General features: G+C 32.2%; 1 protein-coding gene across 2 annotated transcripts in view; it reads left to right on the top strand.

The window, feature by feature from the left end:
• The first annotated feature begins 454 nt into the window (after positions 1 to 454).
• LOC111055875 (GPI inositol-deacylase) overlaps positions 455 to 12,220 on the top strand; it is a 35,161-nt gene continuing 23,395 nt past the window's right edge. The window contains exons 1-7 of one of the 2 annotated variants that reach the window (XM_022343182.2): positions 455 to 670; positions 1,532 to 1,685; positions 5,979 to 6,008; positions 7,189 to 7,406; positions 8,817 to 9,071; positions 10,567 to 10,686; positions 11,400 to 11,453. In XM_022343182.2, the coding sequence (XP_022198874.2) occupies positions 533 to 670; positions 1,532 to 1,685; positions 5,979 to 6,008; positions 7,189 to 7,406; positions 8,817 to 9,071; positions 10,567 to 10,686; positions 11,400 to 11,453 (969 nt within the window). In that variant the 5' untranslated portion in view covers positions 455 to 532. The remainder of the gene's footprint in view (positions 671 to 1,531; positions 1,686 to 5,978; positions 6,009 to 7,188; positions 7,407 to 8,816; positions 9,072 to 10,566; positions 10,687 to 11,399; positions 11,454 to 12,220) is intronic. The other variant, XM_022343191.2, reaches the window with a different exon arrangement.

Below are 12,220 nucleotides of genomic sequence, written 5' to 3'. Positions count from 1 at the left end.
AATCACTTAATAAATTGTGGAAGAAAAACGTAAAGCTACAAAAAATTAATTATAATATCTCTTCAAATTTATAAATTTAAATTTTATAATTCAGTTTTGTTTTACAGCGACACGCTATTTGCAAAAAATCTGAAAGATCACTGTTTTAACTGTTTTTTAAAAAAGCCCGTGGTCAATGACCGATGAGCGATATGACTTGACTGCTGAAGTCAATGCAACATTTTCTTAGTTCAAATCGATATTTTATCTCTCGATATTCAACTTAATTTCTATTATGACTCGAATGCTTATGATTATCATCAAGATAGCACTATTTAGAATTTAATAATCAATTTCATTATTGAAAATCACTAATTAGTCATAAATCAATACAACTCTTTATGAAAATTGTTCAAGTAGTCTGTCAAGTTAATGTGGTGGCCAGCCTGTTATCTGTCTGCATTCTGCACAGCAAACAGCTGAGAAGGATTTTGGGCTGTCGTTTGCAGACTGCACTAATTTACATGTTTGGGTTCAAAATAAAAACGGAATAATGGCTGTTGTAAATGGATTAATTGCTGTATGTTTGTCAATTTTTTTACTCTATCTTGTGGGACTTAAGGGTTACCTGAAAATCTATCGCGACAACAAGTGCGAAATGACTTATATGTTTGAGTATCCTCAGTATGTGGTGAGTTCTGAAACGCTGTTGCTTTTCCAATAATTTGTCACAATTCATCCCAAAATCATTGATTTGTCGTTATAATTGTTGTTTTATCATTAGCCCATACTATTTAAATATCTACTGAGCTCATCTCAAGTTCTGATTATTGCACAATGTTATAATGGATAAGTTTCTTTGTCAATATGGATGCCAGGTACCGGTTATTCTCTATTTTTATTATGTTTTAAAAAAGTGTATAGGTGTATATCATATTTGCTTGCATATAAATTATTCTTTCATTTCTCTCCAGAGTCAATCATTTACGAATTAATTCTCCATTACAGTGGTATATCTAAAACGTTTTTGTTGAAGTTTATAAAAATATAGACCTAGGCCTATCTTAATTTTGTTCAAATTAAGTTTACCCACTTATTTGCTCATGTTTGAAAACGGATTCTGTTTTACTTCTGCTATTTCTATTAGTGTAAAGCTGAGTCGGCTTTTAAATAAGTCATTATTTAAATCAAAGAGATTCCAGTTAATATTATAGTGTATATTGTAACCCTAACCTTACTATCATGCTTTCTGTCCAATGATAGAGAATCTCCAAGCTTTTCCATCAGAATTAATGGATTGGTTGTGAATGTTGAATATGTTTCAAATTACAACGAAACAGTTCTATTCTTTTTAGTATCACACATTGGCAAAAAGAATAAGATTGTTTCTATAAATATTCTTACTCTTTGCAATCTGCATAAAATTCCTAAATTTTCAAATTGTCGTCAAGTTCTAGACAAAATGGACCGCTATCATAGTCTAGGAAGGCCTACTATAGTTTTACAACACTGTACTGTAGGCCTAGCTGAATTGTGGTTTTAATGTTTTCAGAGAATATCACTTCCACTCAATGTTTCCTTTCAATTTCGACGCTATGGCTTGTTCGCCTACAGTGAAGGTCGATATACTGAACGTGCCAGGGAAATGAAGTTTAATGGAATACCTGTATTGTTCATTCCTGGGAACAGCGGCTCACTAAAGCAAGGTAAGATTTTCTACCAGTTTTGATTTTCAATATAAATATTCGATACAATATAGCCTAGTTTGTCTATGTAGCGGCTGCACTCTAGTATATGGGCCGCGGAATCTAGCATTGGGCCCCCATAGCGGCTGCACTTTAGTATATGGGCCGCGGAATCTAGCATTGGGACCTACATAGATCGATAGAGGAGGTCAAGACAAGATCAACCATGTATAACATTGTTGTCGATTTACAAGGATTGGGTGAAAAAAAGGCGGAAAGTTCAACATTTTTATATTAATTTTTATTTTTTATAATTTTTCTCATGACTACAATAGGTTTTAAAATGGTGCAATCTTATGTAAAATTTGACGAGAAATCCACTGAAACCGTTTTCAGGTTCATAACTCCCGTAGTTTTTGAGATATTGCAGAAATAAGAGCAAAAAAGTGCAAATTTTGGCTTTAAAAGAGGTTAACCTGTTTTCATGATAATTGATAGGTAGGCTATTTAAAACATTGGATTTAGTAGAATAATAAATTCTAAAGAAAAAATGTTCAGTCACTTGATAGCCTAAACTCAAAATTGTTCGAGGTATTTGGGCAAATATTAAGAGAATATTAGGTTAGGAAAAGATTAGATTAGGGAAAGCTCAGGTCAGGAGAAGCTTGGATCAGAAAAAGCTTATGTTAGAAAAGCTTGGATTGGGGAAAGCTTAGGCTGGGAATAGCTTAGGTTGGAAAATGCTTAGATTGGGTAAAGCTTAGGTTTGAAGAAACTAGGTTCAGGAAAAGCTTAGGTTAGGAAAAGCTTAGATTAGAGAAAAGCTTAGATTAGGGAAAAGCTCAGATTGGGAAAAGCTTAGGCTAGGAATAGCTTAGGTTGGGAAATGCTTAGATTGGGTAAAGCTTAGGTTTGAAGAAACTAGGTTCAGGAAAAGCTTAGGTTAGGAAAAGCTTAGGTTAGGAAGAAGCTTAGGTTAGGAAAAGCTTAGATTAGGAAAAGCTCAGATTAGGGAAAAGCTCAGATTAGGAAAAAGCTTAGGTTAGTGAAAGTTCAGATTAGAAGCTTGAATCAGGACAAGCTTAGTTTGGGAAAAGCTTAGGTTAGGGGTGGCTCAGGTTAGGGAATGCTTAGATTGGGAGAAGCTTGAATCATGACAAGCTTAGGTTAGGAAAAAGCTTAGATTAGGAAAAGCTTAGGTTAGTGAAAGCTTAGATTGGGAGAAGCTTGAATCAGGACAAGCTTAGGTTAGGAAAAGCTTAGGTTGGGAAAAAGCTTAGATTAGAAAAAGCTTAGGTTAGGAAAAGCTCAGGTTAGGAAAAGCTTAGGTTAGGCGAAGCTTAGATTAGGAGAAGCTTGGATCAGGAAAAGCCTAGGTTGTGGAAAGCTTAGGTTAGAAAAGCTTGGGTTAGGAAAAGCTTAGATTAGGAAAACGATCAGTATAGGAAAAGCTTGGTTTGCTTTAATTATTTATTTATAAATTTAATTATTTTTCCAATCTTTTAAAGCTTCTGATTTGCATTGGAGCTGAATAGAATGTGATCTTTGATATCGGTCTGCACTATGCCTATGCAAACATATTGAACTCTTCTAAAGCCAAAATACTACGTTTTCATGCATTTTTTCCAAATATCAGGATAATATTTATAAAAGTTTCTAACCTCAATTCTATTTCAATGGATTCCCTGCAAAAATCTAAATGAGATCTAGCCAATTCAATAGTCACTAAAATTAGTAAAAAAATGATTAAATATGGAAATTTAAAAGTATTGAATGTGCATTTTTTTATTTTCCCAAATATCTCGAACAATTTTGAGTTTAGGCTATCAAGTGACTGAACATTTTTCCATGAACATGAACAGAATTCATGATTTTACTAAATCCAATAGTTTAAAATACCTATTAATCACCATGAAAACAAGTTAACCTCTTTCAAAGCAAAAACTTTGCTTTTTTTGCACATTTTTTGCAATATCTCAAAAAATACAGGAGTAGTTCAGGAAACCGGTTTCATTGGATTCCTCGTCAAATTTTACATAAGACTGCACCATTTTAAACCCTATTGTAGCCATAAAAAATTATAAAAATTAAAAATTGATAGAAAAATGTCAAACTGTTTTTTCACCCAATCCTTGGAAATCGACAACAATGTTATACATGGTTGATTTCGTCTTGACCTCCTCTATCGATCTATGTAGGTCTCAATGCTAGATTCCGCGGCCCATATACTAAAGTGCCCCCCAGCACCTTGTGGCTCAGAAAAACAGGAGAACTTAATTTTCACTTTTAGCAGCTCTGTAGAGTTGGAAGTTGTTCGAGAATTTGGGGGATTGGTATGAACACATTGCCATTTATTATAGCCATAGTATTAGCATATTTGAGGTCTTGAACATCTTCGTTTAGGAATATAGCAGTACCTTGTGTATGAATTTCGAGGGAATAAAATTTGATTTGATTTGTGGCTCAGAAAAACGGGAAAATGTTATTGTTACTTTTGGAACTTGCTGGTTACGTTCGAAAACTTGCTGGATTGGTGTGAACACATTGCCATTTATTATTTCCCTAGGCTAGTATTAGAATATTTAAGATCTTTAATATCTCCGTGTAGGGATATTTTAAAGGCAAGGTGCAACACAACGCATAGAATAATTCAACAGTTTCATAGACTTACTAGGCTGTGAACCCTAAATTGGAGCACATATTGGGAAGTAAAATCAAAGCCAAATGTATCTTGGACATTTTGGCTGTAGGGACATAAATTACATACTTTTACTTATACTTATACAGTACTTCTGTCCTTCGTCATTGACCAGCTTCCTGGATGGACGGCGTCTCTTTATATTCAAACCTAATTTGGTCGTCGTTGATTATAAAATTTCTTACATAAACTTGTCACAAACATTAAAGTTTTTAAAGCTTAACTAACATGCTGAATAAATGCCATTTCTTGAATAACCTACTAGTTTTATGAATTTATTCGTAGATCTATATGACATTTCAAAATTTCCTATCTCCCTACACCACTCGGTTTTTTCCAATATCCTTAGTTGCAATAAACTGAAGTATACCGTACCAGTCATGCATTCTGTTCTATTACTTCCACCAGCAACTATGAAATATTTAAACAAAAAAAGCATAGAAAAGCAATCACGCTTTCTCTATGCTTCAACTCAGCAAGTCCTTTTCTATCTCTTTGAATGCATTTGATGCTTTCTCTTAGCTTCCAAGCTTTCATCTTCTTAAAAATAGTTGAAATGTTCTCATGAAGGTAGCTAATTTTTACGTGTACATTAAATTGCGTCATGAAAGCTTGTGGAGTAATGATGAAAATTGACTGAATGCCAAGCGGATACGAGTCACGGCTATTTTCAATTGGCAATTTTGTTTTCAATAAAAAACGTATGTCTTGAAGTAAATTTAACAATCTATTTTTCTTTAGTGCACTATTTTCACATTAATATCTTCATAAATATTTTCTGTTCAATATCTTCATTAGTTTATAATATGTTTTAATATGAATTGTTTGATTCATTTTAGTTTTTCATAAATTCTACTCTTAATTTTCTTTCATGTCTAACGTCAAAAACTACTTGTTACTGTCATTTTCAAATTGGTTCACACGTATCTTATCACTTCAATTGCTTGAAATGATTGCCAGCAATTGTACAATACAGGCTGCGAATAATTGGTGCAGGCCTAATTATACATTGTCAAGTCCTCATTCTTGACGTTTTAGCACTTTAATTTCAAGTTTTGCTTGAAGAACATGACAACGTTGCTGCTCTCTAATATTTACTATTTGCATAAGTTATGTCATTCATCCTTCACTAGCACTTATCTTCTCAGTTTTCATTACAGAATTTAAAGTTTGAAAGCATGCCAAGTGGGAGCATTCTTGAAGCTTTTGATCAAACAAGACGCTTCCAAATTACATCTGGTAAAACTAGTGTGTATAGTAAAAGCAATAATCAGTATGTAGATGTATGTAATACTGTAACAAAACGTTAAAAATCCATATGGTAGATGATTCTTATGAACTTTTTCCTACATAAACAAACATAGACTTCGTCTCTACAAGTGCATACAATTATTGCAGTATCTATGAGTTTGATCAGAAACACATTGAATAACTTAGTTGCAGATAAGATAATGAAAATTGAATTTGTAGATGACACTCAAGTAATTATATGATTCGAAAAAAAAATATTAGAAGATCCATTGGGGTTGAAACCAATTCAATTTGAACTGGAATGGGATCATGGTTATTCTAATAAAGTATTAAACAGTTGTCGATTTTATTACATTATGTTACAGATCTATTGAAGGATTCTCAATTTGAATCTGGTAAGATCTTGAAGATTGAAGTTATACTGTGTTTTTTATCATGTTTTGCTTTGAGGGCTATCATATCAGCTTTTGCTTTCATGGGACCGTGTTATTTCATTGTGAATAATCACTGATTTTTATTTGGTTCGTTTTGTTTGGTTCACCTATTCTTAGTTAAGATTACAATAAATTGAACAATTAGAATGCTTTGTGACAGACTATTGTGATAGCTCACCGATACATTGAAGCATTAAGTAGAATTTTAATGTAAACTAATTGCATACAATTCATTAACAGTGAATGATTAGATTATTTTCACATTAATTTTGTTTTTTCAGAAATATTAAGTTGGCGCTGACGTTTTTTTATTATTTTTCTAACTAATTCACTAATGATTATTTAATATCTTTCAAGATTTCATAATTTTTAACTCAATGCATTTTATTTCATTAATAATCCAATTTATTCATTTCATACATTTTCCTAGCCCATTCTTATGATATTCTGTACTCGGTGATCATGTTTCAAACTCACTACTCGCTACACAATATTATAATTATTTGATTTTGATATAATATAGACTGTGTTATTCTACAGTTATGTATTACATTTCAAATCAACAATTATGTATCATACGATTTTTTGTGGTTAATTTGTTTTCAATTATGAGTCATTCAGAGGTTGCTATTCTTTTATATTCAAGTTGATTGAGCCTTCAATATTACCTTGAACGTGCCATATTATTCAGTTAATTATACTATCCCCATATATTCCATTGGAAGTATTCAGTTCAGTTCTCCATCAATCCATGATTGGCTTAGCAATCCATGAATAGCATGATATTCTTATGCAGGATAGATTTTGTCCTTTAAATACTGACATTCACGATGGGTGATTTATTGAGGCGGATTCTCACATATCAGTATCAATATATTATACTTTACATATCAGAGTCACCGATACAGTGAAAATGTAATTCAAATGAGTTCTTATGGGACTATTCCCACTCAGCTCGACCGAGCTAGTATGAATTATGGGAAATCACTATTAGAAATTATGGGAGTAATATTATCAATGTACCGGATACGTTCACTAATAGCCTACTGATATGTGGGAATCTGCCTTTAATGTAATACCAAGTTTTTAATCATGAATACTGTGCACTGTTTTCAAATTTTTCGAATTGGTTTGTTTGCAGTGAGATCTCTGGCGTCAGTGAGTTTGAGAAAGTCGTTGAGCTCCCATGCTCCTTTTCACTTCGACTTCTTCTCAGTCGACTTGAACGAGGAGTACATGGGATTGTTCGGCGGATTCCTCAACGATCAGACCAGATTTGTGCACCACTGCATAGAGCGAATATTCGCGCTGTACAAGCGCAACAAGCCTGATTCGATTGTCATCATTGGACATTCTATGGTGAGTTGTGATTAACAAGATTTCAAACTTGTTCAGTCTATCTGTTTTTTCATATTTATTTGAAATCTAAATTTATTCGCGAATAAAAATTAGTAACAAGAATAAAATATAAATTTCATAAATCAACACATCATACAAAACTGTACTGAAAAATGAATTCCCTTCTGCACTGTCAACAAAAAAGAAACCTTGAGTGTTGGCAGTGAGTATTTAGCGTACCAGTTACTGTCTTCTAATTCAACTACTTACAACATTGAACAACCAATTATTCTCTACAATTATTAGTTGCTAGTTAACGAAAGGCCGATAATCGGACGACATGTGTTTGTCGCAAAATCGGTGTATGTGGAAGTGTGAAATGGTCTAACGGTGTCATCAACACCATCTTCATGTTGTGTCAAGAGGCCCATCATAAGAGTAGTAGTAGTTTTCGCTGTTATTCAGATATGATTATACTTGTCATTAAAAATGTGCTCAAATTGATTCATTAACAATGCGCTTCAAGAGTGTTAATCTATTGTTGATACTTTCTTCAATAATGGACGGTAGATGCATCCACGCACAGATAAGAGCCTAGCAAGCTAAGCCCACCTCTTAAGGTACTGTTTATTACTGAGTCGAAAGCTCAGCCATGTAGGGGGAGTTTGACATTGCTTTTAATATTAGTTTTGAGTAGTATTTTCAATACTTGTTTTTAATATTACTTGTTACATTGTATTATAGCTCAATCATGAAGTTTTTCAGTCAACTCAGCCTTGGTTAATCATCGCAATCATTCGTTAAATGTTTGATATAGTAGTTACATTCATATATTTGTCATATTTTTTGACAAGTTTCGAAAAGTTCTTTTAAAATAACTAAAGAGGTTATTAATTGAAGTTCACAATATTAATTAAACAGAACAATTCTTACTGAAATTGTGTTTTCACCTATTAGGTGATTGGCTTTTAAGAAACCCTTCTTATAGTATTGCGGAGTTTTTCGAGCACACCGACATTGACTTCTAAAGAGTGCTTAAATATAACTGATTGAAACATGTAATTTATTGTTATGAATATACCGGAACTGTTTGCTGTGGTAATATTTCTCTGTTTTTGAGTATGCGAAATGTATATATAATGTATGTATGATGTATGTATATGTCTACCTGATGACTTCGTCAATATTTTGTATTTGTTCACGGCATTAAAAACATTTTGAATTTGAATTTGACAGTATGCCTAATAATGAATCTTGAATACTTACATTTATTTATTTATCAAATCACAATAAGTATAGTAGCGGTATAAAAATAAGCTCTTTCCCAAAACTTCTCTAACTCTAATAGAATGTTAGAGTGGTAGAGAAGTTCTAACTCCGCCTAATAACGATTTTTTTCATTTTTTTCAATGTTCAATGTTTATATGACAGGGAGGATTGATAGCGAAAGGACTGTACCTGGACCCAGAATTTGACTCGAGCCGTGTCCGTCTGATGATAAGTTTGGCAACACCACACAGTCCTGCTCTGCTGCTGGACTCCTACATGGCTGACTACTATGAGCGCCTGGCTGATCTGCCCTCTCTCGACAAGAGTGTCACGCTCATATCAGTTGGCGGAGGCATAAGAGATCGGCTCATTAGGTCTGGACTCACTTACACTAGGGACGCTCACATATGCATTACTGTAAGTTGAAATGTATTCATTTTATTATAATAATCAAATCTCTAAATCATCGCTGTAATCGTAATCGAAACTTTTACTATATCAACAGACATTTAGCCAGAACTCTCTTTAAGCTCCCAGCTTACCTTTTAAATTATAGCCCTACATCAATGCTTCCCATTAAACTAATGCAGACAGTTTTTAGTAAATCTCACCATAGAAACTGTTGTACGGTATCTATTGCTGCCAACCATATAAACAACTATTATTTTAAGTTGAAGTGTACTCAATCTATGTTGGTATTCAGTTTTTTATCATTCAAATCTTCGAAATGCCAGAAATTTTCAAGAAATGAATCAGTTTCAATAAATGAATAGTGTACTATAGCCATTAAGCTACTATTTATATATATATGTCTGTATATACTTATATCTAGTTTGGTTTTTTGTGTGAAATTCATTTTTTTTATTTGTTGAAGAATGTTAATAAATTAAATTATAATCGTTTTAATTATAATACAGTATATACAAAACATGAGAACATAATATTAATCAACTTGAAAGAGCTCACTCTCCACTCACAGACTCAAGTCTCTGTGGAGAGTATTCTTTGTTAAATGTTTAAATGAATTTTATAAATTTGTATTATGCTTTTGTGAATAAAAGGCTATTTGATTTGATTTGATTTGAGTGTATGAGAAGTACTATTATGAGTAGAAATTATAAATGATCAGTAGAAATTAGTTTATTCATTCGTGGAAATTTTATTTAGTCGGGTCTACGTTATAATGGCAGTGGAGAAAGAAAGGAGCCTTACTATAGAGGAGAGCTGATACCAGTATATTTGATGTTATTTATTAAACTGTTCATTCTTGTTAGATTCATAAGTTATCTTATTGGCTGTCGTATCATAGCCTTTATAGAAATAAAAATCTAAATACTTTTTTTTAATGGTATTTTTCCATTCAGGAGTAGCCCTAACGAAAAATATAGTTTCATAGCTGTTATGATTGTCATCTCACACAAATCAGTCGAAGTTATTTATACATAATTATTTTAAAACATGTAAAATAAATTATCTATCATATTGAGCTAACAGTAGAAATACTACCAATACAGTATTGTTTAGTTAATAAACCATTAATATAGAGTCGAATAAAATGTGTTCAAGTAGCATTGATTAGGTTTTGTCAGCTACAAAATCATCTCTCAATAAGCTATTACTGTTTCGTCAAATAACAACAATTGGATAGAATATTGAAAGTAGAGTAGTTTGGATGAAAGCTTGTTTTTCTACTCTCAATTGTTACATGTTATATCATACAAAATATATTTTCATTTCTACGGGATTTATAAAATGATAATATTCAATATTAATCTATTAAAAAAAACAAGCACATTGATTTCCCGCTCTATATCATTATTGGTTGATAAGCAATATAATGTTAATGCTAAAACTATATTTGAATATTTGAAAGCGGTGTTGATTTTTCTAAATGGTTCATCTTCTCTGGCAGAGTACTCAAGTACCAGATGTGTGGCTCTCTACCGATCACCTTTCAATACTCTGGTGTAAGCAGTTGGTCCTGGTTCTCGTCAGAGCTCTCTTTGATTCTGTTGATCTCAACACAAAGCAGGTATGCTATGCACCAAATTCAACTTTAGATCAATTCCATCCAATTCAATTTATTTATTTTACCTACTCAAGCTATAACAAAACAAAAATACAATAATTATCCAACAATAACTTACTCATTGTACTCACCACTGACATTCATAATCTCAAAATAAACTCAGGATTCTGGAATGGACTAAAAACTTTTTTGATTCAGGGACTTTGTCCTCATCCACTCAAATATTCCAGTGTAAAGAACATAATATTTCTCATGAAAATAGATTTTTTGGCAATTAAAAGGACAGCTATGAACAATTAATTCTATCCTACATAGTGATTTTTTAAGGGAGTTTGTGAGTTTTATTTAGAAACGTTCTAATTAAGACAGTTTAACAGTCTATGTCCTATTAATTGCTTCAAGCAAGCTATGCTCAAATTAGAGACCTACGAATATCCAGTAGTATAATATAATATAGAAGTATTCTTTCCTCTATCCTTAAATGTAGATAAAATTGTTTTTTTATTGTTAACACTTTGCATTTATTATTTTGACATAGGTTTTAAAAGTTTTCAAGACTTTCATATTATGTTAATGGACAACCAACAATTGAACTACTATAGTAGCCTATACTACTATAGCCTACTATAGTAACCACTATATATGTAGTCTAGTATTGTTTGTTTTTTCTATTCAGAGTATCTTTGTTTCAATTCCTCGAATTCTGGTTTTTACAGATATCAGCAGATCCTAAATATCGAGAACGTGTTTTCAACTATCATTTGATCAGTGTAAGTGCCTTCTTGAATAGAATTCTATACTTAATCATCATTTTTCATCAATTTCTTTGCAATTGTCTCATGAACTCTTGTTTCTGCGAATCATTTCATTCTTCCAACAAATTTTGACAGTTTCTTCAAACTTCTTTTCCAATTCAATTTTACGTAACAAATTTCGTTCAAATTAGTGACACATTACGTTATTAGTTTTGTATGTTGTAGGTAGAACAAAACAACGTATGGTGTTACTATTTCATCCTAGAACATCTTCAAGAATTTGAAAACAGAGTTGAATTTACTTCAAATTCAACAATATTCTATTTTATTATTCTAAAACTTTTGATCTTCGTGAATGTGGATTCCCACACAATATCATTGTTAGAGTCGATTTTGCGTCTGGCCCAGTGAGATTATTCTTACCATGAATTTTCTCAGTCCATCATTTCTGTTCATATTCCATATAATTCTATTCTTCTCCACTTTTGTTCTATTTTTACTGTAATAGTTTATATTACATAACTTTATTTCATTAGGCTTTATCATATCCTACTCTACTTATTCTGTCCAATTCTATGCCATCTCACTTCATTCCATTGTACTGTCTACTTGACTTTACTACAATTTCATCCTATTCCATTTAATTCATTACACAAAAAACTATAATCATTATATAATCATGACCATAGAGGAAAAACTAGGCTGAGCCTGTATCTATCCCACTATCCTTTCCATAATAACTTGCTCCATTCAAATCTTTTCTACTCCACCATAGCCATCAA

The sequence above is a fragment of the Nilaparvata lugens genome, chromosome 8 (assembly GCF_014356525.2).
Source record: "Nilaparvata lugens isolate BPH chromosome 8, ASM1435652v1, whole genome shotgun sequence".
NCBI lineage: Eukaryota > Metazoa > Arthropoda > Insecta > Hemiptera > Delphacidae > Nilaparvata > Nilaparvata lugens.
Note: the sequence above shows the minus strand (reverse complement) of the source record. Positions and strands in the feature narration are given on the sequence as shown.